Source organism: Neurospora tetrasperma (assembly GCF_000213175.1).
Source record: "Neurospora tetrasperma FGSC 2508 unplaced genomic scaffold NEUTE1scaffold_4, whole genome shotgun sequence".
Taxonomy (NCBI): domain Eukaryota; kingdom Fungi; phylum Ascomycota; class Sordariomycetes; order Sordariales; family Sordariaceae; genus Neurospora; species Neurospora tetrasperma.
Window position 1 is genome coordinate 1,944,518 of NW_009799102.1, and position 25,747 is coordinate 1,970,264.

Sequence of the window (25,747 nt, forward strand, 5' to 3'; positions counted from 1 at the left end):
AGCAGCTTTACCATCGATACAAACTTCGTAGCTCTGCGACATTGTACAAATAGACAGACACCATCGCAATACCCAGTCACAGCCAGGACATTGCTTTTTGGTCTTTGATCGCTCTAATTGCATTCGCTACGATGTCCCAAGGTCCTTTCCCTAAGTCTCTTTCATAAACAGAGCCGATCAATCACACACCTCTCCCAAGTGTGCTGAGTGGGAGATACGCCCAAACACTTTACATCAACTGAACCAAAAACAATAAACGCCGTTCCAGACAAGCTTGTCGCTGTCGTATGCACCATCTCCTTTCCCTGAGGTAGATCCTCTGAGATATAACCAAATGATACGAACCTCCTTCTCGATGCAGATCAGCCGAGATGTTATCCCTTGCAAGACATATCTTGCGGACCTGCTGTATGCGACTTTGTTCCGCAATGCCGATACGCAGACATGATTTGTATGTGTTACCCTGAAATATCTCCCCGTATACACTGCGCCATTCAAATGATGCGTAGTCTCCCAACTCCTCACGGTACTGGATGTCGTGACGCATAATCCAGCACTATGCACCTCTAAAGAATGGGTGCTGTTGCACAAGACTCGACAGATACCATTCGCCGATGGTGGCCGGTTCTTTTTTTCTGGGTTGTGTGGCGACGACGCTAATGGTCTTCCATGGCCTTGATGCGTTTCTTCAAGAATTCGAATGACGAGAAGAAGACGGCGTTAACAGCACAAGACCGGGCCATTGATACACCAAGACCGCGATACATGTTGCGCTGGAAAAAACGAATCTTGACGGGCTCGACCTTTTCGCCTTTTGAATACATGAGCGAGTTGCGTTGATAAATGCTCTTGGCTGAGTCGACCGGGTCTAGAGAAAGGTTTCACAGTTAGTTTCATCTTAACACCATGATGATCCGGGATCTCGGCTTACAGATTAATGCCCAAGAGACTATTCCGCACATGCCACCGGCGATCAACACTGCGAAGGGGTTGTTATGGGTGCCAGCCCCGCCAAAAGTAGTAAGCAGCTGTTTGCTGCTTTCGTAAGTAATGAAGTACATGGCGGTACCGAGGGTATCTCGGGCTATTACATCCGGCCTAGTTAGTATCTTCTGAAACCATAGAATCGCAAAGAATTACCCACTCAAATGCAAGCCGAATCCTGTGTAAAGACCGCCTAGCCCTCGGTGCTTCACAATGTTTCCCATTGTCTTCAGAGTTCCCTTGTTTTGGTAACTCGCAGCAATGGCATGGCTTCCCGGTTTTAGGCAATTCTTCTTGTCTGCCATTAAAACTGAAACTTGCGCGCTGAGCTTAGTCAACTCGAATGGGCCTATAGTATTTTCGGAAGCACGGCGTTAGCTTTCGCTTTAAAGGATTCCTCCAAAAGAGGTTCTTCGGTTGTTGCACACAGACTTACAAGCTATCAAAGTTATGCACGATCCGGCCGTTGCGCCAGCGGCGCCAAAGGTGGCAACAGTCCAGAAATTGGGCAACGACCCGTGGGAGGCGACATGGCTCATGACATCAAAGCCAAAGTTGCGTTTGACCCAGTCACTATATGCGTATTTGGAGCGCTGATAGATGGAAAACGACACAGTCCGTACCGCAGTTATGCTGAGCATCGGGGCCGTGACGCCTAAGTCATTCAAGGCAGAAGTCAGGAAATTGGCACTACTAACCCCGGGCAAGGTGCCGGGAAAGGCGCAATAACCTACCTCGAAAGAAGCCCCTGAGCCTCTCGGTGTGATATGTCTGCTTGACACAATCGACAAATCCGGCATATTTGTACGTCTGCATCCGTGTCTTGACGCTGTCCAGGGGGAACGTGGACATGGTGGACAGCACGCTCGAGGCCGAAGCGGCAACCTCGGTGCGGTATTTTTTCGCCAGTCGTTGTGTGCTGTTCCAGAACTGCCCATCGCTACTAGGACCGGCATTCGTGAGGCTACTCGTGCTCGTGCTGGTACCCCCATTCGAGCCATCTCTAGAGTTCCCTTTCAGCGATGTACTGTTCTCCTGGTTGTTGCTCTGTTGAGACATGATGGGAAATGATGGTGCAAGGCGACGGTGGCCAGCGGTTGGGCCATTGTTCGATATACTGCTGTCGTCGAGGAGGGCGTTATCGGCAGCTGGAAGGGTTGCTGTCGCGCGCATACTTATTGATAATCTCGTGGCGCGCGAAGTCGCCCCTTGTCGTAGCTCTAATCTCGTATGTGATTTGCAAAACGGGGGACTGCCCTTTGCCGGGGATCAACTCGGAAGAGGCCCGTCCGGCTAGACAGTGGTCTCGTCGATCGAGACCAAAGTCCTGGGCACGGTTGCAAAAGGCCGTTATGCCGGCTGGCGAAGGTCCGTCAAAGACACCCCACCCCGCGCGTGCTTCTCGGTCTGGTGAGAAACCGGTGTTCCTCCCCCTATGTAGCTCTCAATGGGTGGTTCCGCGCAATTATTGAGCTTTTTCTGATGGTGGAACGAGTCGGAGAGAAGGCGAATGTACAAGTTTGAGGCAGGATTCAAGGGCCAGAGGCCTGATCGACGAAGAGGGGAAGGGGGAATAGGGATTGGTTAGTGCCGAGGGTGTCCCTATTCCCTAGTCGGATGACAGTTGACCGATGGACGGCGACAAGCGACAGACGGCAGGCGATGCCGGTTTGCTTATCGTAAGGTACTTCCCGTCGAGTGGGAAGTTGAAGGGTAGCTAGTTGACGCTGTGTGACTGGAACACAAGAAGCTGGAGAGCTTGAAGCTCGAGGTGACCGGGTAGCGTAGGCTTGGAACCGTGACTGTCTCTGGGTGCAATGCAGTGCACTTAAAGTTGTCGTGCGAGTGTGAAGCTTGCCCGGGTTGGTTGCGGGGTTCGACGATGAATGCAGTGGTGAGGTGTGCTAGCAATGCACTGTTCCGTCGGGGACTGCTGTTGGAACTGATGGTGGCTTGTGACGGCACGAGTGTACAAGTGCTCGGAGTGTACAGAGGCGTGCAATAGCTGGTGGTGTGAGAGTGCAATTGGAGAGAGAAGAGGAGGAAGTGGGAAGTTGGAGTTGTTGCAGAGACGGAATTCAAGACCGGGGGTTCGGAGTCACGATGCTACGGAAAATGGAGCTACGGCGGGTACTTCCACGCATCGTGACCGCTTGCTGGGTCCCGGTCCGGCAGTCCTCGGGCGCGTTTTGCCGTTGGACCATTTCTCTCGGCTGAGTCGCAGTGGAAACAAACGCAGTCACGATATCGATGTACATAACGATGGGGAACTCCACTATAATGACGGATGATATTCTGGTGCTGCCTTCGTTTTTTCCTTCCTTCGGAGCCCCGAATGGAAGTTGTTGACAGCCCCTCTACAAGTCTCTAACACCACTGTTGCCCGAAATCTGAGGTAAAGCTCTCGCATGTACTCTGTAATGCAACTGGCGCGGGGTTTCACTTTACCGGTACCTCAATATGCTGCTTGAACCGCTTCAAACTTTGTTTTTCTTTCCCACAATGTGACGGATGTGACCGATCTGGCCTGCTTCTTGTGGGGCCACGATCCCCGTGCCTTCAAAAGGCGTCTCATTTCCGTTCATCTTTGCAGTCGACAATCGCCCATTTCAGTGCGACTACAGCAGTCGCCATCAATAATTCGCTCTGGAGATCTCCAGTGCCAAAGCAATCTCGAACCGTCGGTAAATGGGATCGGCCTTAAAAGTCTCAATCCCAGCCAACATCATACCGTCACTGATGCAGCACCGCTTGCCTGAAACAGGGACAAGCGCATGTTATCTCGCCACCGACGTTCGATCGTGGTTCGTTATAGAAACAAAAGGGACCCTTTCCGGGTTTCCTCTTTGTTGCTGCTAATCATCAGAAGCGGATATGTTGTTGTACACCTTTTTCAGAAAAGGAGTCCATGGTTTCACAATCTAATCTCAAAGGTAGAACGGAGGTAGGCCAGTCATGTCTTGGCTCTCATCAGGCGGCAGCCCCGAGGCAAAACCCGCCAAAACGGAAACCGCGCCACAAGGTGGCATGGCGGAGAAGTTTAGCATGAACTACATACAGTATTTGTAGCCGCTTCCCGCATGCAACGCTTGATCCCGTTGTTGGGTATTTTGACCCTTATATCTGTTGTGTACGTGTCGCAACCCTTCCTCGCGCATCTGTTCTCCCAATGTTATAGTTGTTGACCTTCCCTTTTTTGGTTGACAGCCCGCAGTCCACCATCATCCGAAGCCCAGAAGTTGCTACTCGGAAGAGCATAACTGTGAGCATCGACGGCGTCCTCTTGGGCCTCACTTGTGGGACATGGCTGGCCACCCCAATGACAAGACCGCAAACCACCATTTACACCACTATCATCAAAAATCAAATGCGGAGAAACCTGGGGAAAGATCCGACGGTGTGCAAAAGTGTCTCCAATTTGTGGAGTAATCACGACAATTGGAGCCGACTCATCTGACTCGGTTTGGCCCCTTGTGATCGCCTCCTTTTTCCCGTCCGTGGATCTGCTTGAAGGGGGCATGCCAAATATCGCATACAAAATGCTGGCACTGAGGCCGGCTTCGAACCGCTCCTGACCACTGCTGCCCGGACTTCGGACACTTGTTTACCGTAAACACAAGTTCATTGTATCGTTCAACATGGCGATTGTCTTGTCAAAATGCTCGTACTCCTTTTCATACACTGGATCCTTAAGCGCTCTCCTGTTGGGTTCCTTCTCTTCAGCATTTGCACTTCAACCTCTTCGCCTCTTCTATTTGACTTACTGCTGGGACTTGGAAAGTGTCTGCGCCCTGATCCTCCATGGCCCGGTGCTTTTGTTCTGGATATACCTAACGTGTACCAGATTTTTGATGATTTTGTGCTCCACCCCGACATACGTCGCGGCCGACTCGAGAAACCACAACGTTGACTTGACCCTCGAGGGCTCAAAAGTGCCATTCTTATCGCGGAAGGCTGCACGGAGAGTGTCTCGAACCACAAAGCGCGCCGGCTTGGAGAACTGCACGGCCCTCAACGACCATCGTAGAAGATGTCGGTAGGCGTGGACGAGCTCCTGGTTCGACATGATATTGGGTGTAACGGGTGTTGAAATCCTAATGGGATGCAACCAACGGCTATGTAATCATCAAGCCAATCGATAACTCGAGTGAACAGACGCAAACTCAGCACGGACCATCATGGCAGGTAGGTATTGTCAGCGTACCACATGTGTATTAGGATGTGGACCGATAGCGTAACTTACGTCTTATCACTTACACGGACTCCGACCAACCGGGGACGCCCTTTGTCCAAGGGCAACCACCAACTTACTCAAGCTTCCATACGAGTGGGCAAGAGAGGTTTACTTAGTTGAACAGGTGCCTAGCGTGTTGACGCTTAGCTCAAGTTATGATTGTTCTCGACAACATGGCGCACAAAGAGCCTTGTCCAAAAATATCTTTAGTCAACATGGATCGCTTTGTTCCCTCCCCTGGGTGACACATTAAGCTCCCGCCCTCTTTTGCCCTTTCCCGTGGGAGGAATTAGTATACCCGCCATCGAACTATTACGATTGATCGCACGATTCGACGACGGGAACCAAGCTGAAAGAAAGCGATCCCCATCTTTGCTCCCTCCCTGGCGGGGCATGACGCCTTCTTCTCGCTCATAACTGCTGAGACGTGAACGGCCGAGGAGGGAGCAATCTTCTAACCGTATTCACGACTCTCTTCACTTTCAACATCGTGCCCATGGAGATCTTTTGACTTGCTCACCCTCACTTCGGGTTATCAGTCGTCGAATACAACACGATGGCCGTGATAACTCCAATGGTGCCCACGAGCACGGCGGCAATGATTCCAAACAGAGTACCCATAAGCGTAGCAACACCGGCAGTCATCACTTCGGCGGCAGCACTACGACGCCAGATTGGTGGAACTGATGTTCCAATATTAACCAACATCTGCGGCTATGCCGTCGCTGAGGATGCCCATCTCAAGTCCATATCGCCTCCGGAGGATATGGTGTGTGCCATGTTTCCACCGAACCGGCTGTTTGGCTTCTGCTCGAAAAAGTCCTCCCTTAAAAACAGCCACGACATCGTCGCCAACTGCGGATGGAATGCCTGGTGTATCGATGCTTATAATTGCAGTAATGGCTGCGGTATTGCCGAGGCACGTGCTCAGTTTGGCACAACCAGATGGTATGTCCATCTGTTCTCGTCTCCTCTATAGTTTCCTTCCTAAGAAATCCAGTTCACTAATTTTTATATCTCAAACCAGCCATGCCGCATCTAATCCGTATTGCCAACTCACCCGTCTGACGAATACTCATACCGACGAGGCAGATCCATACTGGAGTGTCGGTTGCGGCGACGGTCATTATACGATTCACAACTACATGGTGGATCAAAAGGCCGCTCTCGGAACCTCTGTACTCGCTACCATCGCCGCCACCACCACCGCCACCACCACTACATCAAGCGGTAAGCGGAATTCGGTCTCGACTGTCGCTCCCTTAACCACCGGAGATGACAACCTCACTGCTTCCCATGTGCAGGCGCCCGTTCCAACAATTTCAACAGCAAAGCCCGTGATACCCACGTCTTCGCCACAACCACCAGAACCTCCAACACTCCAACAAACCCCCTCAACCAACACTCTCCTGCCATCCCCTTCTCTTTCCGGTGTCATTGCCCTCCCACCCACCTTGACTTCAACATCCTCAACCCAAACCCTTCCCGAGACCCAAACCTCCGATTTCCCCACTTATATTTCCTCCGCCAACACCCCCTCCGAAGAAGACCAAAATCATAAGAGACACAACCCTAAATCCGCCATCCTCGGCTCGGTCATCGGCGCCCTGGCAGTTATCTACCTCCTCCTCTTCACATGGTGGTACCGCGGGCCTCGTCGGCGGAAGCGAGCGCGGGAGGCAAAGGAGGCGGCGGCGGCAGCGTTAAGAGAACGGGGATTTTGGCGCCCAGGGGCACCTGAACATGGACTGTATGGAGCGAATAGACCACCACATGGGATTCAAGAGCTTCAGGGGACTCATGGACCTGGTGAAATTCATGAACTCGGGTTCGGAACAATGACAAACCCACGTACGCCCACGCGTCAAAGAATGCCCAACACTCCACAAACAAAGACCAAGAATGGAATTGGGGATGCACATGGAAGCGGAACCGGAGAGTTACCAGGTCTGAGCCCCCTCAGCCCCATGGTTCTAAGTGCAGGGTGGGGAGGCTCGCAGGCGACAAGTGCAAGTGCCGCTTCCACCACAAACATGTCGGGTGTCACCAGTACCAGTTCTACCAACTCTGGATCCAGATGCGGGAGCGGGTGCCGAGCGTGTGCCGAATCTGGGATTTTCGGCATCGAAAAACCTGCCAAGGAGACGGTAACCGCGACTATCAGGGAGGTGGCAGAGTTGGATGGACGAAACGTGACCTTTGAAGTAAGAGATCGAGTAAGAAGGGAACAGTTGGAGGGGATTAACTTGGCTCTTGAGCCTGTTCGGTGGAAGGGTTCGGGGAGTGGCGGTGGTACAGGTACAGGTACAGGTACAGGTACGACCAAAGGTGGAGCTTTCGGTGCTGGTGGCGGTAGTAACGGTGCAGCTAGCACCCGTATGGGTGCGCCTGTTGCGCGGACTACCTTGGTCCCTCCTCCTGAGGGGAATCTGGTTTAGAAAGCGAAGGATGAGAGGGGACAATATATGTAGGATAAAGCTATTGTGGTGAGAATTAGGGTAAGAGGGTGCTTTGGATATTGTGCTAGTGGACATTACCAGGAGCATGCAAAGTGAAAGCAAGATAGAAGCAAGGCAGGACCTTAGGGTGGAAAATTATAACCGCAATTGAATGTTTAGAGAGGAGAATGTAGCTCTCGGACAATCGAGCACTTCCAATCTATTTCGCTATCCGGGCTCTGGAACGCTCCGCTCCCTTGAGATCTCTGATATCCAACGTCTATGTGCGCACTTGTCCAAAGAGAACACAAGGTCTAACTGCTTTGGATTGACCCTGTTCACTTGAAGTCGAAATGTATCCAAGATCTAGTCATCGCCTTGCCGAAGTGGCGCATAGCTACCACTATCAGATCCCTCGGCACTTCCTCTCCCTCTCCGTCCAACCAACCTCGACAATACGCCGGCAATTCCGCCCCTGTTTTGGTTGGAGGAACTCTTATGTATAATCTCGACCTCATCCGGAGGATCGATCGGCAGGCCGGGAATAGCCGCACTGGCGAGTGGCCGACCCCGAATATCCAGCCGTGGCACGGGTGAGCCCGGCGCAACGAGAGGATCAACCTCAGCATGAAGTGACGGAGTGCTGACGGTGGGCGTGCCAAATGCGTTGGTGGAATCACCAAAGAGGGCGTCCATGTCCTCAAGCCGGACACCGCAAGTTTCGGGATAAAGGAAATATACTGGAAACTCCGTTAGCTGGATACCTTGAGGGGTCGCTATGAGGAGATACTCACCAATTACAAAACTAACAGCGCAGAAGAAGGCATGAATCAAGTACAGCCTCCAGTGAATCAGCTCTTGTAAAATGGGCGTCATCTCTCCAACCAAGAAGTTGAAAGCCCAGTTCGTCGCCGTTGAAAGACTAGCACCCTTGGATCGAATCTTCAAGGGCAATATCTCCGGCGGGTACAACCAGGGAATGGGGCCCCATGAGTATCCGAATGCCGCATTGTAAATCATGACCATAACCACAACTGCGGACGGTGTCCAATGAGTATCAAGGTACAAGAAGTACGAAATAGCGGACAGGGAAAGCACCATAGCCACAGCACCCGTCAAGAGGATATGCCGACGACCCCAGCGGTCGACGATGTACCATGGAGGAATCGTCGACAAGAAGTAAGTGATGCCGTTGAAGCCAGTCATCAACACGGCGTCGTGGCCCACCCAGCCTGCAGACTCGAACACGAGGGGTGCGTAGTATGAGATGACGTTGATGCCGTTGAGCTGCGCCAGGGCTTGAGCCGACATAGCGATGAAGACGCGACGGCTGTATCGCTTGAACATCTCACTGTATGTTCTTTCGCCCTCCTGGCGCGCAAGTAACACGCCCATCTTGATTTCTCTGAACTCATCTCTGGCGCGAGGATTATGGATGTCACCACCGCCGTACAGGTTGGCAATCACGACGATGCCCTCCTCGTCATGGTCATTGTCCAGGAGCCATCTAACATCCTGATTAGCAATCAATGGAAGCCGAGCACTGAAAAGAGGATGTACTTACCTGGGTGATTCCACTATAATTAGACTTCCCAGTCCCAGCAACGCGCCCATGATACATTGCATGAGGAGCGGAAGACGCCACGAGAGGTTACCCTCAAGGAACCCACAAAAATAGTCTACCCAGACAGAGGTTGTGTAACCAATGATGTTACCCGAGAACTCAATACAAGCAAGCTTTCCTCTGTTATGAGGAGGTGAGATCTCGGACTGGTAGACCGGAACGATAGTGGAGAGCATGCCGACACCCAAGCCAGCAATAATACGCCCAGTCATCATCATGGCCATATCGGTCGCCATAGTTTGCAGGGCACCGCCCACGAAAAAGATGCACGATCCGTAGAGGATAGTCTTGCGGCGGCCAATGATATCACCAATTCTACCCACCAGGAGCGAGGAGATGAGGGCACCTATTTCCAGAATCGCAACCATAGTGCCTATTTGCGCGCTTGTTGGCTGATTGAAATAGTCCTTGAAATACGGACCACTGTACAAATCTCATCAGTTACTCGGCCTTCGTGTCTATGAGCGTGACAGAACGGGGTGTCAGGAAGCCACAACAGAGGGGGGTTCACGCACGTAATGATGCCGGACATGACACCTTGATCATATCCAAAAAGAAAGACGCCTAATGACACAAATATGGAAGTGAAGTAGCTGTTACGAGCTGTTAGTCGTAGTTCACGCAAGTCAAAACATTGCCGGGCAGCAGGAGACATCAAACATTAGGGGTTTGCCAGTAAGGCCATGAATGGGGTTTCGTGTTCCCGCCATGATGCTAGCAATAAGGCGCTCGGCCCGCGAGACAGTTCGGGGGGCGGCGTCGGGAATGCGAATTGCTTCCTTATCAACTGCTCCAGCTTGACCAGACGGCCTGGAGGAGTGGGCACTGGAGCGGGAAACAGACTCGTGATAATGGACGTGCTTGCCGCCGTGACGATGACGTTTCGGATGACGATGATGGACAAGGCCAGCGAGGGTGTCGTCCTCTAGGGTATCGTACAGTCTCTGGCGCAAAGGATCCTCGTGATCGAGCTGCTCGGCGATGTCACCGGTGTCGATCCACGAGGACTCGGAGGAGCCGTAGTCGTTGTAGTCGTCGCCGTCGCCGTCCTCCGAGTATCGCAAGCGCTCAGCAGGGTGTGGAGCAAGAGAGGAGGAACTGCCTTGTTTTCGGTTGCCGTGCGAATGAGTCGACGGATCGTCTCGGGCAGCCGCGTGTGCGGAGAGCGTGCGGAGGGGGATATTGGAAGGGAGATGGTTCGCAATCGGAGTTGGCTGCGGAGGAGGAATCTTGGACGAGATGGAGCTGTTCTGCAGCAGCCCCCGACCGCACCTTGAGGTGGAAGTGGAAGTGTTTCTTTAGTCGAGGAGTATCAGCCCGAGATGGTCGATGTCGAGACGGACGCATTGGACGGCTCGTGGGGGTCACGGGCTTGTTCACGGGGTCCCAGATCAACCACAAAGGTAAAGGGAAAGCAATGGAAGCAAGTGCACGTGTGCAACTAACAATGACAGATGACCGAGTGTCTTGCAGAAAAGAGTTGAAGACTGCACTAGTAATGACAGAAACCTGGAGTTTCCATCAAGTAAAGTAGAGAGGTAATTGTGGCAGGCACAACCTGCCACACAACTGGCCAGGACCGGGAATCTTGGGCAAGTAGAGCAGTGGAGGTGCCTACGACAGCCAAGGGCCCGCCAAGACCCTCCTGGAGTGGTACCAACCAATCCACACCTGCTCAGAGGAGCCCCCTGCTCCAGTCCTCCAGGAGCGCTGTCCCGTACGTGATCCACCATTTCCTCACCCCGCCGATTTTGGTCTCCTTCAAACCTCAAACCGGCCTCAACTTTTGACTTGTCACTGGCAGAGACCGGTTGCACACATACCCAAAATATCACAAGCCGTGCAAATCAAATGAAAATCACTGCAGAACCCGGCAGCCATTTCACCCTTCAATCATCCACATGATTGCAACGTCAGAGTTCACAATGTCTGGAGTGTCAGACTTGTCCGAGTGATCATGATCGACACCTGGCATTCATTCATTGTGTGCCCCTTGTGCAATAGACGGCAGGAGTCAAAGCAGAGATGGCGATGATGAGACGAAGCACTTCTCGACTCATTGACTTGCCCTTCGAAACAATCAAATGGGGACATCCAAGTTATTCACAGATCCATTACACGTCTAGCCGGCAAGCGTGGTGCCTAGCCGGATGCCCCAGATGTCCCAGCTATCGGAGCAATTTATATAAACACCGAACCCACGATCGTTAGCTCGAAACTGGGGGTTCGATGAGCCTCCACGCGGGAACTCCTTGTCTCCGGGACAACATCGATGTCAACATCATAGCTGTCACAGTAAGACATTGCGAGGTTAACGCACCGAGGTATCTGACCACAAATTCTTCAAGATATCCAAGAAGAAACAGAAAGAGTATCCGAAAGACCGAGATCCCCAGACAGTGCTTGGCATTGTCCATGACAAAGCATGATTCATATTATTGTTATTGTTCCTGTTGTTCTCTCTCAGTGTCTTAACAAAGGTACATAGAAGCTGCAATGGTGGAGAAGCCATTCAATGCAAGCGAACGAACCTGAACCTTAAACCCCCAAAGCTACCTAGGTATCAAGGGCCCTCCAGACCATCCGTGACTTCAATACAAGTCAACAGCCGAAGCCTACGAAATCATCACCTCTCATCATGACTCCTACCGGAGGCACATTCCTCGCCCACATAATCACTGCCGTACTGCCGTGGCCTACGGTCCCGAACAGCTACAGTAATATGTTCCTATTTCAAGTACATGATATCATTCCAACCTGATCCTGACGTCCAACAGTCCGGGCCGTCTGCTGTGCCTCCACTACCCAGAGCCTGCCCGATGGCCTGAGGATGACAGGAACGGTCCGTACCACCGTTCCCGCTGTTTTGGGTTCGCTCTCGTGAACGGGCACAGAGCCTCCTGCTTGAACATTCGCTTGCGTGGTACACCTTATTCGAACTTCTTCCACGAGGTCCAGGGGCAATGTCTGGAGAAAATAGATCATCGCTAGCTCGTAGGCACATGCGGTAACTAGAACTCCAATCGGGGTATTAAGCAGGGTTTTGCATGTTATCAACAAGTGTGCGTTTAAGTGCAGAGGGTGCTACCACAGTACACTGTATGCATGAATCCGGGGTAGGTACTGCTGTGCAGAGCTGGATTTTGGATTGCATTGTAGCTGAAAGATAGGGAAAGACTTGGCAAGAATTGAGGCAAGAAGAGGATCAAAAGGAGTGAAGCTTTCAAATATAATTTCTATATACCTAGGTAGGTACGCAAAGGTGCAAATGGAGGTACAGATACCTAAATGCAAGTGCACTAACAGAAATGGAGCCTATGGATGCTACCAGGCCTAACCACCTCGGGCACTCTTTTGCGAGCGAAAAGTGCACTTTCAGGCTGTGCGTCACAAGTCAAATAGTGCGTGCCGGGTGACAGTTGAGATCTTACCTACTAGCTAGAGGTACCTCTAGGTATTCCTCTTCATGGCTTCCAACCTAATGGCTGATGACACGAAGCTGGTACTAGGTACTAGTGGTATTCGTGTATACCTACTGCGTCCCGAAAGAAAATACCTGGATGTAGCTTCTACTTCCGTTGGAGTCTTCTAGAGGAAGTGGGAGTGGAAGTGTACCTTATCGACTCCCCTCTGTGTGTGGTACAACTCAGACTACCTCTATAGCACCGTGGTGCACCCCTGGGTGCCTGCACAGCTGTACCTGCACATGCCCCTGCTCAATAACTCCCCGGCTTGCTCTAGTTGGTGCTTTGAGTGACAGTCGCAACATGACCTTCTAAGCCCCTGGGTGAGCAAAGGTACACTAGGATCTGATTATCATAGCCATCAAACACGCGTCATCCAATTTGCTATCTTTCTCCGTTTGTTGAACGGCCCACGAGGCCATGCTTTTCCTGTTGCCCTGATGTGGTGCGACCTAGGTATTCTCGCTGCATGCGGTTCGTACCTGGCTGGACCTGGTAGCCATGCAGCCACCCAGTGTGGGTTTGAATGTCTTCGGCCACCTGCAAATCCCCCGTCAAAGATGTACGCTCCGACTTCACTTTCGTTACGGGAAAAAGCTAATAAATATGTTAGAGCCGCCGTAGCTGATCAAATGTTCAATTCTGAAGACGAAGTCATTTGGGACACTGGTTTTGGATGTCTGGAATGCTATGGTATTTCCTTTCGCGAGTGTACAGGAGGTGCTTTGGTGCGAAAACCTCAGTTGGGGGTGGCCGGAGACTTCATTTGGACCCCAAGTTTCCACTTCATGTTCAATGCTGGTTTGGTGATTAGCGCGGTTCTTCCAACAAGGGGTTTGCAAAGAATATACAGGTAAACATCAGAATAACCACATTCGAAACAAACTATTAAGAAGAATATATGAAGCTTCCGAAACGCATCTGGTAGAAACTTATATAAGCATTGAGATCATGGTGGATAGATAAGTTGTTGTGCAGAATGAGGTGCGTAGTGGAGTCCCGCGCCAACGAAAAGACTAGGGGTGGACAGTTGGGAATTCCCCTTTTGGACACCATATCAGGTGTGTATACCAGCTTGAGCATCGGAAGAAGTCCATTGTGTACACAAGTGTCTCTTGACACTTTCCACATGATGAATCAATGAACCAGTTGATGTATGCTGAGTGTGGATTTCGGGTTAAGGCTGTACGGATGGAAACTAAAGAAAGACATGATTGGACATGATCATATCGAACTTGATCCGTTGGGCTCGTCTTCGCCTGAAAATTCGACGCATGGATGCGCCCTGCAGGAGGGAACACACAGCCTTGGTGTTCGAGAAGCCGGAGTTGTTGCAGGCGTCGGAATCGCCTGAACCTCAGCTGTATCTGGATAATCTGCAGAAGGATGTGCGGGCACGCCGCTGACCCTGGCTCGGTGGTACTTTCTAGTGTAGGCCATCCGTGGTTTTGGCCTGGTCGTCATTCGGTTCCGCTTCTCACCAGCTTCCGTTGCGGGTGTGTATTGTCCAGCTCATCGTGCGTGAGAATATTGACATGGAGGTTACTCACCTTAAGCGACCAAGTTTCGCGTCCCTTAGGACCTGTAGGTAAACCTCACGAACAGCGTGTCCAATTGCGTCCCATTCGGATTCCTGATTGTGGGCGAGATATGTAGCTATAATGGCCGGTGATATAGGCCGGCTACTCGGAACCGCGCCCAACGTTTTGCTTGTCCCAGAGAGTAGTGTAAGACCTCGAGTTCCGAGACCCACGGTTCGCCGATCTAGTCCGGAGTTTGGGGTGTCGTGGTCTTCGTGTCAGGTGGTGTTGCTGGGTCCTGGACCCCTGCCTTGACTCTCTTTTCGTATATGGTTTTTCGCTTCATCCCTTTCTATCACCAACTCACCCGGCAGGGAGGGAACGCGCAATAACAACAGGGAAAGAACAAACTCAAGGAAAAGCAGAACCATTCGCCAGCATGTCGTTGCGTTGTGACCTCGTCCGGAAGTGAAATAGTTTCAGAGAGGCCAGCGCAAGTGTAACGCTGGGATGATTTGGACGAAACGTAACCCATCAGGTTGCTTGTCACGTCTTGGTCATTTCGAAGGCTGGGCTTCGGCTTCCATATAGAGCAAGAGCTAGAGCTTTCGAACCAATCACATGCGGTCAAAAGCCAAGAGGAGGAGCCCTAGACACGACCTGGCCAGTCAAAAATTAGCGCCCTAAGCCTGTTCCTGCTGCCGCTACCGCTGCCCGAATGGAAGCGACGAGGGAGCGCGGCCACTGGGCGACCACCCAGTTAGTACCCAGCCATTGCCAATACTATGCCAGAGTGCCAATCGATGCCATGCAGTGTGTGTGTAAATTCCCTTGCCCTCGGCCTACATAGTAGGTGAGTGGCCTACCAGTCGAGTTTTATATTTTGCAAGCGGACCCGCCAACCCCAGGCCGCCGTGAGCTTCCCGTGTCTGTTGTTTTCTCTCCGCCCCCATCGTCGGCATCCATACAAATCCATCGGGACCACCTGCCCTGCGCTTCTACTCCACGTCCCTGTTTTTCTTTTTCTTCGCGACATTCGAGCCAATAATAGGGCATCGCCGTTACTCCTAATCTTCGGTTCCAAAGCACATAGCGCACACCAAGGACGACCATTGGCGACGCGAAACACACACAGGGAGGAGGGATCGATTTGCGCAGAAACAAACTTAAGAGTCGGGTCCCATCTTCACGCCACAAACCAGATCTTCGATCGACTTTGATCGCATCTTCCACACGCCAGCGACAACGGGTCTTCCCAACTGAACACAAAGAAACAACCGTCAGCCAAAGGATATCTGCGTTGAAGGATTGAAAGGTCACAAAGGGCGGACGACGGCATCAGGTCGACACGCGCATATTCTGGCATCTGCCATTGCAATTGAGCGGCAGCCGGAGACGCAAAGGCATACCTCCGGCAGATATTACGGAAGCACGTCTCTCTCCGCAGTAGCTCTCAATCCAAACGCACCGCAGCGGTTGCATACTAGACGACACCATGGGCTCAACACAATTTGGCAACTTTCATGTGAGCTCCCAACGCCGAAGACGGTGGGCGCAGAAGGCGCCCGGCTCTCCTTTCAGAAACACAGATTCTGACTCTTGGCGCCTCCATATTTACAGGACTTCTGTCGAGATTCGACTCTTCCTATCTGCAATGTGAGTAGGGCCCTACCCCCTCTGGTGAAGGCGATGGTTCCTGCGCCCCGGAACCATGTTCTCTCAGACCCTCGTCCCTGTTTGCTCTTCAGTCTGACTTAACACGGCCATCTCTTGGAAAAACAGCTCCTTTCGGATAAACACAGCCAGTCTGGACCATGGGACGGCTCGGATAATTGCCAGTTGAGAGGAATACCTCTGTCGAACGGAAAGAGGCTTGGGAACCTAGGTATGTTGCATGGATATCAACGCGAGCATGTGCTGACTCAGCGCAGGATCCATACTGCTATGCGCAATTGCGATTCTTACTTCTATGTATCTGCTCTACAGGTCTGAGCGGAAACGAGCTGCGGTTGGTCGTCGGTATGCTTGTTCCAAATCACCGGACGATAACTTGGGGATATGATAACTAACAACTCGGCAGAGAAATGCAAGTCTTCCTCTTGGGCTACATTGTTATATCGATATGTGAGATCTTCACAGTGGGAGATTTCCCGCTGAATTCTACAGTCCGCATCGTAAGTTTGGCCTGGGCAGAGGGCGGCAAGCAGTTTCTCGTGTTTTGTTTCGTTTCGACTGACTCGCACCCAGGCGTTCACAGCCATTCACATCGGCTTCATCATCGCCACTACCTGGATACTGATGCTCAACGCAATCGTCGGCTACCAACTGCTCGATGATGGCACTCTACTTTCACTGGCTCTGATAGTTGGTTCTGCAGCGATTCTGCTTGTCGGAACTGGTTACATCGCTCTCGATACTGGACTGCACTGGACAGGCTACTGGGATAGTAGCTATGAGCTGCCCAAAAACCGACACATTGCACTCTACGTGCTTTACCAGCTTGCGCCCCTTGTTTTCCTGGTCGCCTACTTTGTCCTGGAGGCCATCCTGGTCATCAAGATTCTCGGCGAAACGCGCCCGATGCTCTATCTGGCCTCTGCTGCGATCCTCTTCGCGGCAGGCCAAGTCTTCAATTATGTCGTCAGCAAATACATTTGTGACGGCACATCTGGAAAGATAGATGGCGCGCTTTTTGAAACCCTCTTTACTCTCCTGGCGGTAGTAATGAACTGGGTCTTCTGGTCCAGCATTACCGAGGACGATTGGCCGACGGTTCCGCCTAACCAGTTCCCATAGAAGGGCCAGTACAGGTTGAAGTCTCGAAAACCGAGGTCAACGGTATTCAAAGATGAGTTTCTGGGGATACTTGAGCGCTTGCAAGTGGGTGTCCCATAGACATGGTTCTGCCGGTGCTCATCCCGAACAGGAGAACCACCTTCCCTTTTCTGCTTCACGACGGCGGCGAGACCTCCTTCTTCGCACATATACCCCCCAACAGGAAAAAAAGCAAAATGGCAAAAATACACCAACGGATATGAAGACACGAAAGAGCGATCACATGTTTTTTTTTTTTTTTCTTCTTCTTTTCTTCTTCTTCTTCTATTACCACGACACGTTTGCTTTAATAACGGCTCTTGCGAGCGGGAAGGGACAGAAAGAGCGAGGAGGGACGGGACGGCAAGCGGGTTGTTGGGTTATGGATTGCCCGTCTACACTGTCGTTTGGACAACCCGCAGAAACCAACTTACGACGCTTAACGACAACTATCATGCACCAAACCTAATTAAGAATGTTTCTAAAAAGACGGGGACGACGACGCGGGAATAGAAAAAGGCGTACGCAAGATGGCATGGAGTCGAAGCAGGCAAGACAAGAAGAAAGGGGGAGGGAAGAGCAGCGGGAAGACTGGATGAAACAAGCCGGAACTCTATCATGGTTCTATGATTGTTTGGTGGGTTCAGTTACGTACCGCTCGTGTTTAATGATGATGGCTTCGAGGCGCTCTGTACGACGGGAAAATTTACGGCAAATGTATACCAAGGGAGAGATGCTTCTCGGGGATGCTTTGGGGCGGGGAGCGTGGATTTACGTACTATTATTACTTATTATACCCTAGTCAGACGAGGAATGAGATACACACACAGGTCATGATCTAATCATCTGCTGGTAAAATTGAGTGATCGGAACCGATTTCATCCTCAGCAAAGACTGAATGTTCAAACGCTGTTTTGTAGCTTTCATCGAAAGCAAAGATGATAAGAGCCATAGTCGCGGTATCCCATAAATCCGATTTGTCGTGCCCATCAAACCTTGTAACAAACATCATCTCCCTGATTTCTCCCACGTTCCCAGCGACCAAAGCGTATTACCGTGTGCATAAGAAAAGCAAAGAAAAACATAAACACCATGAGGGCAGTACCGAACCAAAACCCTTCCAGCAGGCGCCCCTCACTCCTAAAAAGAGCCTCAGCCGGGCCGCCCATCGTCACGAACCTTTTTTCCCCCCTTCGATCCTCAGTTTCATTCCTTATCTATAAATCTTAAACAGCACGCGTGGCCTCCTGCCTAGCAGTATTGATCCCCAATTTCCGCAACTGCACCCTCGGATAAACTCCCACCACAACCAGTGCAATCCCCAATCCGAATGTCCACCCCTTGATCTTCAGCACATTCCGACTATAATCGGTATCCGCCGCCGCGGCCACGGTAGCCAGCACCAACACCAACAGTCCGTAACCAGCGTACCGATGATACCTCCACAGACTTTTAGCCTTCTCTTCCCCTCCCAGCACGGCGGGGACAGCCCAGATACAAATCCCAAACACGTACTGGGCCAACAGCAAAGTGCCAGTGATCACGCCCAGGTAGGCGTGCAGAGAGTGTAAGTGGGCGAGGTGGTTGACGTGTTTGTTTGTTTCGATGATGGTAATTCCCGAAACAAAGCAGAGGAAGGAGAGGAGGTGGAGGGAGGCGTGGATGCGCTGGCCGAGGCGTTTGGCGTCGGGGGTGGAGGTTGGTTGGAGAACTAGAATCGCTTGGATGAGGAGGAAGGTGCCGAGGGATTGGAGCAATGGGTGTGGAGAGATGAGAGCGCCGAGCTTGTGGAGGAAGACGGCCGACCAGGTGGCTATGAGAAGGAGGAGAGCGCCAAGTTGGGAGAGCCAGGCTGTTCCTGTGGATGGGAGGTGGGGGTTTAGTAATGCAGGGTCACAAATTTGGATGGTAGAGTACAGAAGAAAGGGAAGAATGGATACAACAGCGTTTGGTGCTTTGGAGTGTAGAGTGGACATACCAAGAACGAGGTTCAAGAAGATAGGAGCGTCTGGCTTTTGAAGAGCGTCGCCTGGTCCTCCAAGTAGTGGCTCGCTTTCCGTTGGGGCAGCGGGCTCATCATCAGTTGTGCTGAGGGGAGGAGGAGATTGTGTTGATGGTTCCGAGGGAGCCATGGTTGTGAGCTTCTTTTCAATTTATTTATCAAGTCTCGGACAATGAAGGCACTTGTTTCGGTGGCCGAGCCTAAGTATCATGCGTCTAAAGCAAGTAATGTCCGACGTCTTGATGCAAGGTGGGTGAATTCTTGTGGTTGGTTTAAGTTCAGTCTGTATTTCGAGCCACAGAAGATGGAAGATAGTTTGACCAGCAGGTGGCGCGGGGAAGGTGGTCTTTTTATTCAGAGGGCTGGAGGGAAGAGGAGGAGACGGCTTGCAGTGGTGCACCCTTGGGTAGTTGGTACCTGTTGCTTATCTGAGCAGGTGTGAACGTGGTCACAAATCCGGTAGCAACGCTGGTACCCTGCCATACAGTATCAAGGCACTTCCTCTGATGTGATGAGGGGAAGAGAAACGTTCGGACATCTAGGAGGCACGACGATGCAATGTTCGCTTTCGAGGCGCACGAGCGAGATGCAAGTCCATTGGATTCCGGTTAGTCTTGTCAATGACAATATTGATGCGCATCGAAGACCGACTACTAATTAAGATTGTACAGAAACCTTCAGAACCAACGCAGATACTAGAAACCAAGCAGTTATTCGTACAGTCAACCGACTTGCTTGGAGGTGATTGCGTAGCTGCGAACACTGATGACGAAACGAACAAGAGCTTTGGCTGAAAGAGCTGAGGTTGTACATAGTAGATGCCCCAAGCTCCTCCGTCCTTGCACTACTAACCTTATACACTACTCGCACCAATCACAACTCCGTTTGCCATGTGAGTAAACCCGCACACGGTGTGAGACGACAGCACTGCTACTGTAGCTGCCGAGATACTTATCCCTGCGTATCGTGTTCACAACACCATCATCACTGTGTGGCATTTGAGCTGGATGCCCGCTCTGACCTGAATAAGCTTTATCGGGCGGGGAGATACGTGCTCGCCCGAAACCCCGCCGTATGGAATGTACACTGCGTAGAGGTACTAGTACTGTGCTATACTAAATACTGTACTGCGTAGTGCCATAGGAATCCAAAAGACCGGCCCCTCCCTCGCTAGCACCAGGTCCTCCCGAGAAATGCGGAGGACGGAAATAGGAGCCATACCTCTAGCCTGTAGGAAGGGAACTATCACTAGGTAGTGGAGCGGTGTCGGAGCCGGCCGGTGACTCTCGTTGTAGATCAAATACGACGGTTGAGTACGACGAAGAAGGACCACGATTGTCGTTGCTGTTACGTACTTTGACCTCCCTAACGCACTATCTTGATTAAGCTATCGCTCCTGTTTATTGCTGTGGTGATATAAAATCTGCCGCCTGCTCTTGGTTTATCCCGAGGACGCTCGTTCCCTTTCTGTTTTTTTTTTCTCTGTAACATCAAGGACTGAAGTCTCACTTATTTAAATACACATTTCCCTCACCATGACCGACATCGATTACAAGCTCGAGGCTGTTCCGGCCACTCGGATTGCCGCCGATGATATCGACAAGACTTTCCGTTCCAGCACCATCGGTCCGTAGCATCCATCTCACCAAACATGGCAACCCAAACCTTTCAACTAACGGAAGTCGAGCTGGGATACAGATCTTATCTCGGGGGCTCTCGGTGGCAAGGTTCTCGGTTTCTCGGACGAATGGTTCGCCGAAGCAGCCAATCTCCTCACTCCTACAGCCCCTATCCGCCAGCCCGGAAAGATGGTTTACACCGGCGCCTGGTATGACGGATGGGAGACAAGGAGACACAACCCCGCCGAGTTCGACTGGGTTGTGATCCGTCTGGGCGTCGCCTCGGGTACCATCGAGGGTGTCGAGATTGACACGGCTTTCTTCAATGGCAACCATGCGCCCGCCATCTCGGTCGAGGGTTGCTTCAGCCAAAACGACGACGAGGTTCTGTCATGGAAGGGCGAGCGTGGTGGATGGGAGACTATTCTTGGTGTTCAGGAGTGCGGCCCTTCGCAAAGATTCGGCTGGAAACTCGAGAGCCCTACCGAGAAGCAGTACACCCATGTGCGACTAAACATGTACCCCGACGGCGGCATCGCCAGGTTCCGTCTGTTTGGACACGCCGTACCGGTCTTCCCCGACGATACAGATGCCATCTTTGACTTGGCGGCTGCCCAGAACGGCGGAGTTGCAATCTCCTGCAGTGACCAGCACTTTGGTACCAAGGACAACCTTATCCTTCCGGGCCGCGGCAAGGACATGGGCGACGGTTGGGAGACAGCACGCTCGCGCACCAAGGGCCACGTCGACTGGACCATCATCAGACTCGGCGCGCCCGGCTACATCCAGAACTTCATCGTCGACACGGCCCACTTCCGCGGTAACTACCCCCAGCAGGTCAAGCTGCAAGCTATCGAGTGGAAGAGCGAGGGCGAGCCGGGAGCGGATGCTGAGGGCTGGACAGAGGTTGTTGAGCCCATCAAGTGCGGTCCCGATCAGGAACACCCTGTCGAAAGCTTGGTGAAGGACAAGCCGTTCACCCACGTCAAGCTCATCATTGTGCCTGATGGCGGAGTGAAAAGACTGCGGGTGTTTGCGAAGAGGGCTGTTTAAGAAATTACCAAGCTATATATCTGAAGGCAATTATTCGGTGAGGGCAGCATTTACGGGGAGCCATGAACAGCGAGCGATCCACATAAAAAGGGGGAGGACCTCATTTAGTATGATGGGCAAGTGCAGTCATTTGAGCGCGAAGGATTGAAATCTCTCAGATCTTTGATTATCTGCGCTTAAGTCACAAAGTCTAATTCTCAATCAGCTTTCGTCGTAGAATAAAATTAGAAGGATGCACGGCTGCCCACGAGACGAGGTTGTTGCGAAGCTTAAATTTGAGTAGAGCAGTCGGCACCCCAGAAGTAAAGATCGCTAGCTCCTCGCTAGGCTCGATAACAATCAGGGTCCTTATTTCCCCACAAACTACCGGTCGAGATGCCCTCACCGACGTTTGTACTTGGGTGACCTCAGATCTTAGGACGCGTCGTCCAGGAATCGTACAGCAATGCATCGGGTTAATTCAATCGCTCATGGAGCTTTCCAATACATTGCTGTCAAGCTGTCACTCCGCGCTGTTGAACATGATATAATCCAAAAGTTGTGACATCGAAGCGGAGCCCGGTCACTACCTACAGGTATAAAAGCACGGACCGCCTTAGAATCGATAACAGCGGTAGTACAGTGGTAACGTCAGTGGTGGGGCCTAACTTGAAGCAACCGAGGGCATCAATACGTCCACCGTCTCTGTCCTTCCTGCGTTGACCACCAAGTGCAGTACGAATAGACAAGTCCTGGGTGCCCTGCTTCCGTGGCGCAACTCCAGCCCGGCTGTCGCTTGAACTGAACCCCTAACAGGAATTACCTGGTCGAGATTTATTGTCACTTCCTCTTCCTTTCTTCAGCCAGCTAAAGCAACGTCACCTTCTTTGCATTCCGCCTGCTCTCCCAACTCTACACCGACCAAGTCCTGGCCTGCCCTGAACCCTCATCCTCGGCCGCAGTGCGCTTAATTCAGTTCGACTTCGACCGACATCTTTGGATACAATTTCCTACGCTGACGTTATAGCCTTGCCCGAAGAACAACCCGCCGCTTTGGTTGACCTGCGCTCAGACCCGACACCGCTCGCCGCATGCTACGCTCGACCCGTACCAATGGATAACGGGGGTTTCGATGGCGGCTTCGGTGCCGGCGGCGGAGACGAAGGAGGTTTTGGAAGCGACGGGGGAGGATATGAACCACAGCAGCAGAAGAAACAGCAGTTGCCCCCCGATCTACCGCGCTCCCTCGATGACAGGAGACATGCTCCTAACGAACACTTGGTCACAGAGACGGAGATGTATGACGGATGGCAAGGTCGGTTGCCCCTTGTCTACTCTATACAACCTATCATTCCTCGCTTCATGTCTCGGACTGGCCAGCCCTCGTACTGACTCTCCGTCTCATCAGGACAATCACAGTTCTTGACAACACCCATACCGGCCAAGCCTCTGAGCTTCAGCAACCTTAATCTTAACGACTCCCAGTTCGACGAGGACATCACCAAGGGCGGGGCCGACAGCGAGACTAGATTGATGGAGATGCTGGCTGCGCAGGCCGCGCATTCGGCTAGCGCAATATTTGAGGATGAGAATCAGATCGCCAACGACGACAAGATGCCGCAGGACGAGAAGAAGGATGTCCTCCAAAGAGCCTTCATTATGGCTGCAAGCAATGGCAATGTCGAGTCTGTCCGTAAAATCCTAGATGGCCCAGCTAGACAATACGTAGATCTCAATGCGCCAGATGAAGAAGGAACACCGGCCCTGATCTACGCAAGCTGTTTTGTAAGTTGGCTCTGTCCCCATATCAGACCGAATGCATGGGAAGGTTTTACTAACAGAACTATGCAACAGGGACACGAGTCCACAGTACAAGTCCTTCTCGACGCCGGAGCTGATGTCGACAAGCAAGACCGCAATCAATGGAGCGCGCTTATGTGGGCTATGACCAATCGACACAAGGGCATTGCAAAGCTACTACTCGACAACGGCGCTTCTCCCGAGAAGAAGACCTCTACAGGACGAACTGCATTCGACTTTGTTGCCCCGGACAGCGACATGTCTTTCTATCTCCACGACAGCGGATATAGCATTGGCACGGCTGGTGCCGACGACTTTTACAATCCAGGCTTTTCTCAAGACAAGTTCGAGGAAGAGTTGGCCGAGAATGAGATGCGCAGGAGAATGATGATGGAGAGTGCTCGTGATCTGGAAGTTGATCTAGGGAACGTGGGCATGGACGACCAACCCGAGGTTCGCACTCCCCTCCACCAAGGAATTCAAACCCGCTCACACCATATTGCTATGCTGACCATGCGCTAGCCTATTGACGAATTTGAGGAAGAGCAGCAAGAGTTCGACTGGGCGAGGTGTCTCCACGATCAAATGTTTGTCTTCCAGGAGAGCGAGCTGGACAGCATCCTGGACATTGTCATCACCAACATGACCCCGCAACGATCACCATCACAAAAACCTGTGCCCGCGAACATGATCTTCCTGGGGGCTCGATATGCGCATTACCATGCCAGCCGTGAACTGTTGGCAAAGCTATTGATTACTGCCATGGATAAGATCAACAATGTCGTGGAGAGATACCAGTGGGATATGACTATCCTGGCTTTTTGGGCATCCAACGCGACCCTGTTGCTACATTACCTCAAGAAGGATGCCGGCTTGGTAGAAGCGACCACCGAATTCCAGGCGCAGCTTTCAGAGCTGATCAACGAGATCTTCATTCTTATTGTCCGGGATGCAGAGAGACGTCTTGACAAGGTGCTGGATGCCGGCATGCTGGACCACGAAACAATCCCCGGCTTCGAAAACATCACTTTCCAGAACGAGTGGACGATTTTCAAGCGCAAGAAGGAGGTGAAGGAACCGCCCATGGAGAAGCGCTTCAGGCCGCCGTCCCCCAAGCAGAGGGCGAAGCCGTCTCCGCGGAACGTGACATCACTACTCTCCTCTACACTATTTGTCCTGGATCTGTATGATGTCCACTCAGTGATTACGGCACAGGTCATCTCACAACTGATATACTGGCTCGGCGCCGAGCTCTTCAACCGCATAATGTCCAGTCGCAAGTACTTGGCGCGCACCAAGGCCATGCAGATCCGCATGAATATTTCGGCCCTGGAGGACTGGGCTCGTACCAACAATCGGCAACCCGAGCACTACGAGGGCGGCGAGATGAAGTCGAGCGGCGAGACCACCATGGAGGCAACGCGCCGCCACCTTGCCCCCGTCATTCAGCTCCTCCAGTGGCTACAAGTACTTTCGTCGCTGGGCGCCGACGACCTCGAGGCCCTGATCGGTACTCTCCAGCAGCTCAAGGCGCTGAGCCCCCAGCAACTTATTCACGCCGCGACGCACTACCGCTCCGAGGTTGGCGAAAAGGGCCTTCCCAAGAGTGCCATGAAGTACCTCACGGCCCTGCAGGCCATGCGTAAGGAGCGCAAACGCGAGTCGCAAATGTCGCAGTTGTCAGTCACATCGTCCATCAAGGAGCGGGTAGGCGATGGCAGTGTTAGCACGCCGGTGACGCCCATCAGCAGGTCCATCAACGGCAGTCCCTGGGCGTCCACCCCAGGCGGCGCCACGTCGTCTTCCGAGGGTCCCGGAGGCGGTGACGGGGAAGGCGACGAAGACGATGAGGACGCGCCGGCCAACTTGCTTCTTGATCCGGCTTTTATGCTGCCCTTTACTCTGCCCAGCATGACGGACATGCTGGTCAGCTACGGGGCTGGTTTCGGCGGCGTGAACAGGGAGAGGGAACGAAAGTACATACCGACTATCCCGCCCGAGTTTTTGGATAAGTTTGAGGCGGCGACTAGTGGAGGGAGGAAAGGACCGCCGCTGTTTGGGGAGAAGGATTGGGAGAATGAGGAGGTTTAGATTACGAGGAAGCGGCACGACACATGTGTGTTGCGGGAGAGGAGGGTAGGGTAGCAGCCATTATGAAAGAAGTTTTAATAAGAATATTTTTCTACATAATACGGGGTCACAATAGTGGATTAGTA

At 52.2% G+C, this 25,747-nt stretch overlaps 9 protein-coding genes across 9 annotated transcripts; 4 read left to right on the forward strand and 5 right to left on the reverse strand.

The window, feature by feature from the left end:
• Nucleotides 1-234: 234 nt before the first annotated feature.
• On the reverse strand, nt 235-528 carry NEUTE1DRAFT_95308 (uncharacterized protein; the record flags this gene model as incomplete). The annotated part of the gene is made up of 1 exon (XM_009853885.1): nt 235-528. A coding segment is annotated over one exon (294 nt), but the record flags the coding sequence as incomplete, so codon positions are not given.
• A 128-nt stretch (nt 529-656) lies between these two features.
• NEUTE1DRAFT_44819 (uncharacterized protein) lies at nt 657-2,043 on the reverse strand (the record flags this gene model as incomplete). The annotated part of the gene is made up of 5 exons (XM_009853312.1): nt 657-868; nt 932-1,084; nt 1,145-1,333; nt 1,421-1,639; nt 1,719-2,043. The coding sequence occupies 5 exons, from the start codon at nt 2,041-2,043 to the stop codon at nt 657-659; spliced, it is 1,098 nt and encodes a 365-aa protein (XP_009851614.1).
• Nucleotides 2,044-4,156: 2,113 nt separating this feature from the next.
• Nucleotides 4,157-5,262, reverse strand: NEUTE1DRAFT_130509 (uncharacterized protein; the record flags this gene model as incomplete). Its single annotated transcript, XM_009853886.1, has 3 exons — nt 4,157-4,583; nt 4,749-4,814; nt 4,863-5,262. 3 exons carry the CDS (start codon nt 5,048-5,050, stop codon nt 4,157-4,159), a joined length of 681 nt encoding a protein of 226 aa, XP_009852188.1.
• Nucleotides 5,263-5,774: 512 nt separating this feature from the next.
• NEUTE1DRAFT_138722 (uncharacterized protein) lies at nt 5,775-7,656 on the forward strand (the record flags this gene model as incomplete). Its single annotated transcript, XM_009853887.1, has 2 exons — nt 5,775-6,166; nt 6,246-7,656. The coding sequence occupies 2 exons, from the start codon at nt 5,775-5,777 to the stop codon at nt 7,654-7,656; spliced, it is 1,803 nt and encodes a 600-aa protein (XP_009852189.1).
• Nucleotides 7,657-7,806: 150 nt separating this feature from the next.
• On the reverse strand, nt 7,807-11,013 carry NEUTE1DRAFT_147227 (uncharacterized protein; the record flags this gene model as incomplete). Its single annotated transcript, XM_009853888.1, has 6 exons — nt 7,807-8,396; nt 8,451-9,163; nt 9,221-9,703; nt 9,796-9,873; nt 9,941-10,576; nt 10,952-11,013. The coding sequence occupies 6 exons, from the start codon at nt 11,011-11,013 to the stop codon at nt 8,023-8,025; spliced, it is 2,346 nt and encodes a 781-aa protein (XP_009852190.1).
• A 4,746-nt stretch (nt 11,014-15,759) lies between these two features.
• Nucleotides 15,760-17,060, forward strand: NEUTE1DRAFT_83971 (uncharacterized protein; the record flags this gene model as incomplete). The annotated part of the gene is made up of 4 exons (XM_009853889.1): nt 15,760-15,920; nt 16,251-16,283; nt 16,345-16,438; nt 16,512-17,060. The coding sequence occupies 4 exons, from the start codon at nt 15,760-15,762 to the stop codon at nt 17,058-17,060; spliced, it is 837 nt and encodes a 278-aa protein (XP_009852191.1).
• An 852-nt stretch (nt 17,061-17,912) lies between these two features.
• Nucleotides 17,913-19,380, reverse strand: NEUTE1DRAFT_123107 (uncharacterized protein; the record flags this gene model as incomplete). Its single annotated transcript, XM_009853890.1, has 2 exons — nt 17,913-18,936; nt 19,057-19,380. 2 exons carry the CDS (start codon nt 19,208-19,210, stop codon nt 18,305-18,307), a joined length of 786 nt encoding a protein of 261 aa, XP_009852192.1.
• A 1,235-nt stretch (nt 19,381-20,615) lies between these two features.
• NEUTE1DRAFT_65297 (Allantoicase) lies at nt 20,616-22,239 on the forward strand (the record flags this gene model as incomplete). The annotated part of the gene is made up of 2 exons (XM_009853891.1): nt 20,616-20,706; nt 20,779-22,239. The coding sequence occupies 2 exons, from the start codon at nt 20,616-20,618 to the stop codon at nt 21,750-21,752; spliced, it is 1,065 nt and encodes a 354-aa protein (XP_009852193.1).
• A 605-nt stretch (nt 22,240-22,844) lies between these two features.
• On the forward strand, nt 22,845-25,717 carry NEUTE1DRAFT_65299 (uncharacterized protein; the record flags this gene model as incomplete). Its single annotated transcript, XM_009853892.1, has 4 exons — nt 22,845-23,046; nt 23,140-23,516; nt 23,586-23,984; nt 24,054-25,717. 4 exons carry the CDS (start codon nt 22,845-22,847, stop codon nt 25,620-25,622), a joined length of 2,547 nt encoding a protein of 848 aa, XP_009852194.1.
• Nucleotides 25,718-25,747: the final 30 nt, after the last annotated feature.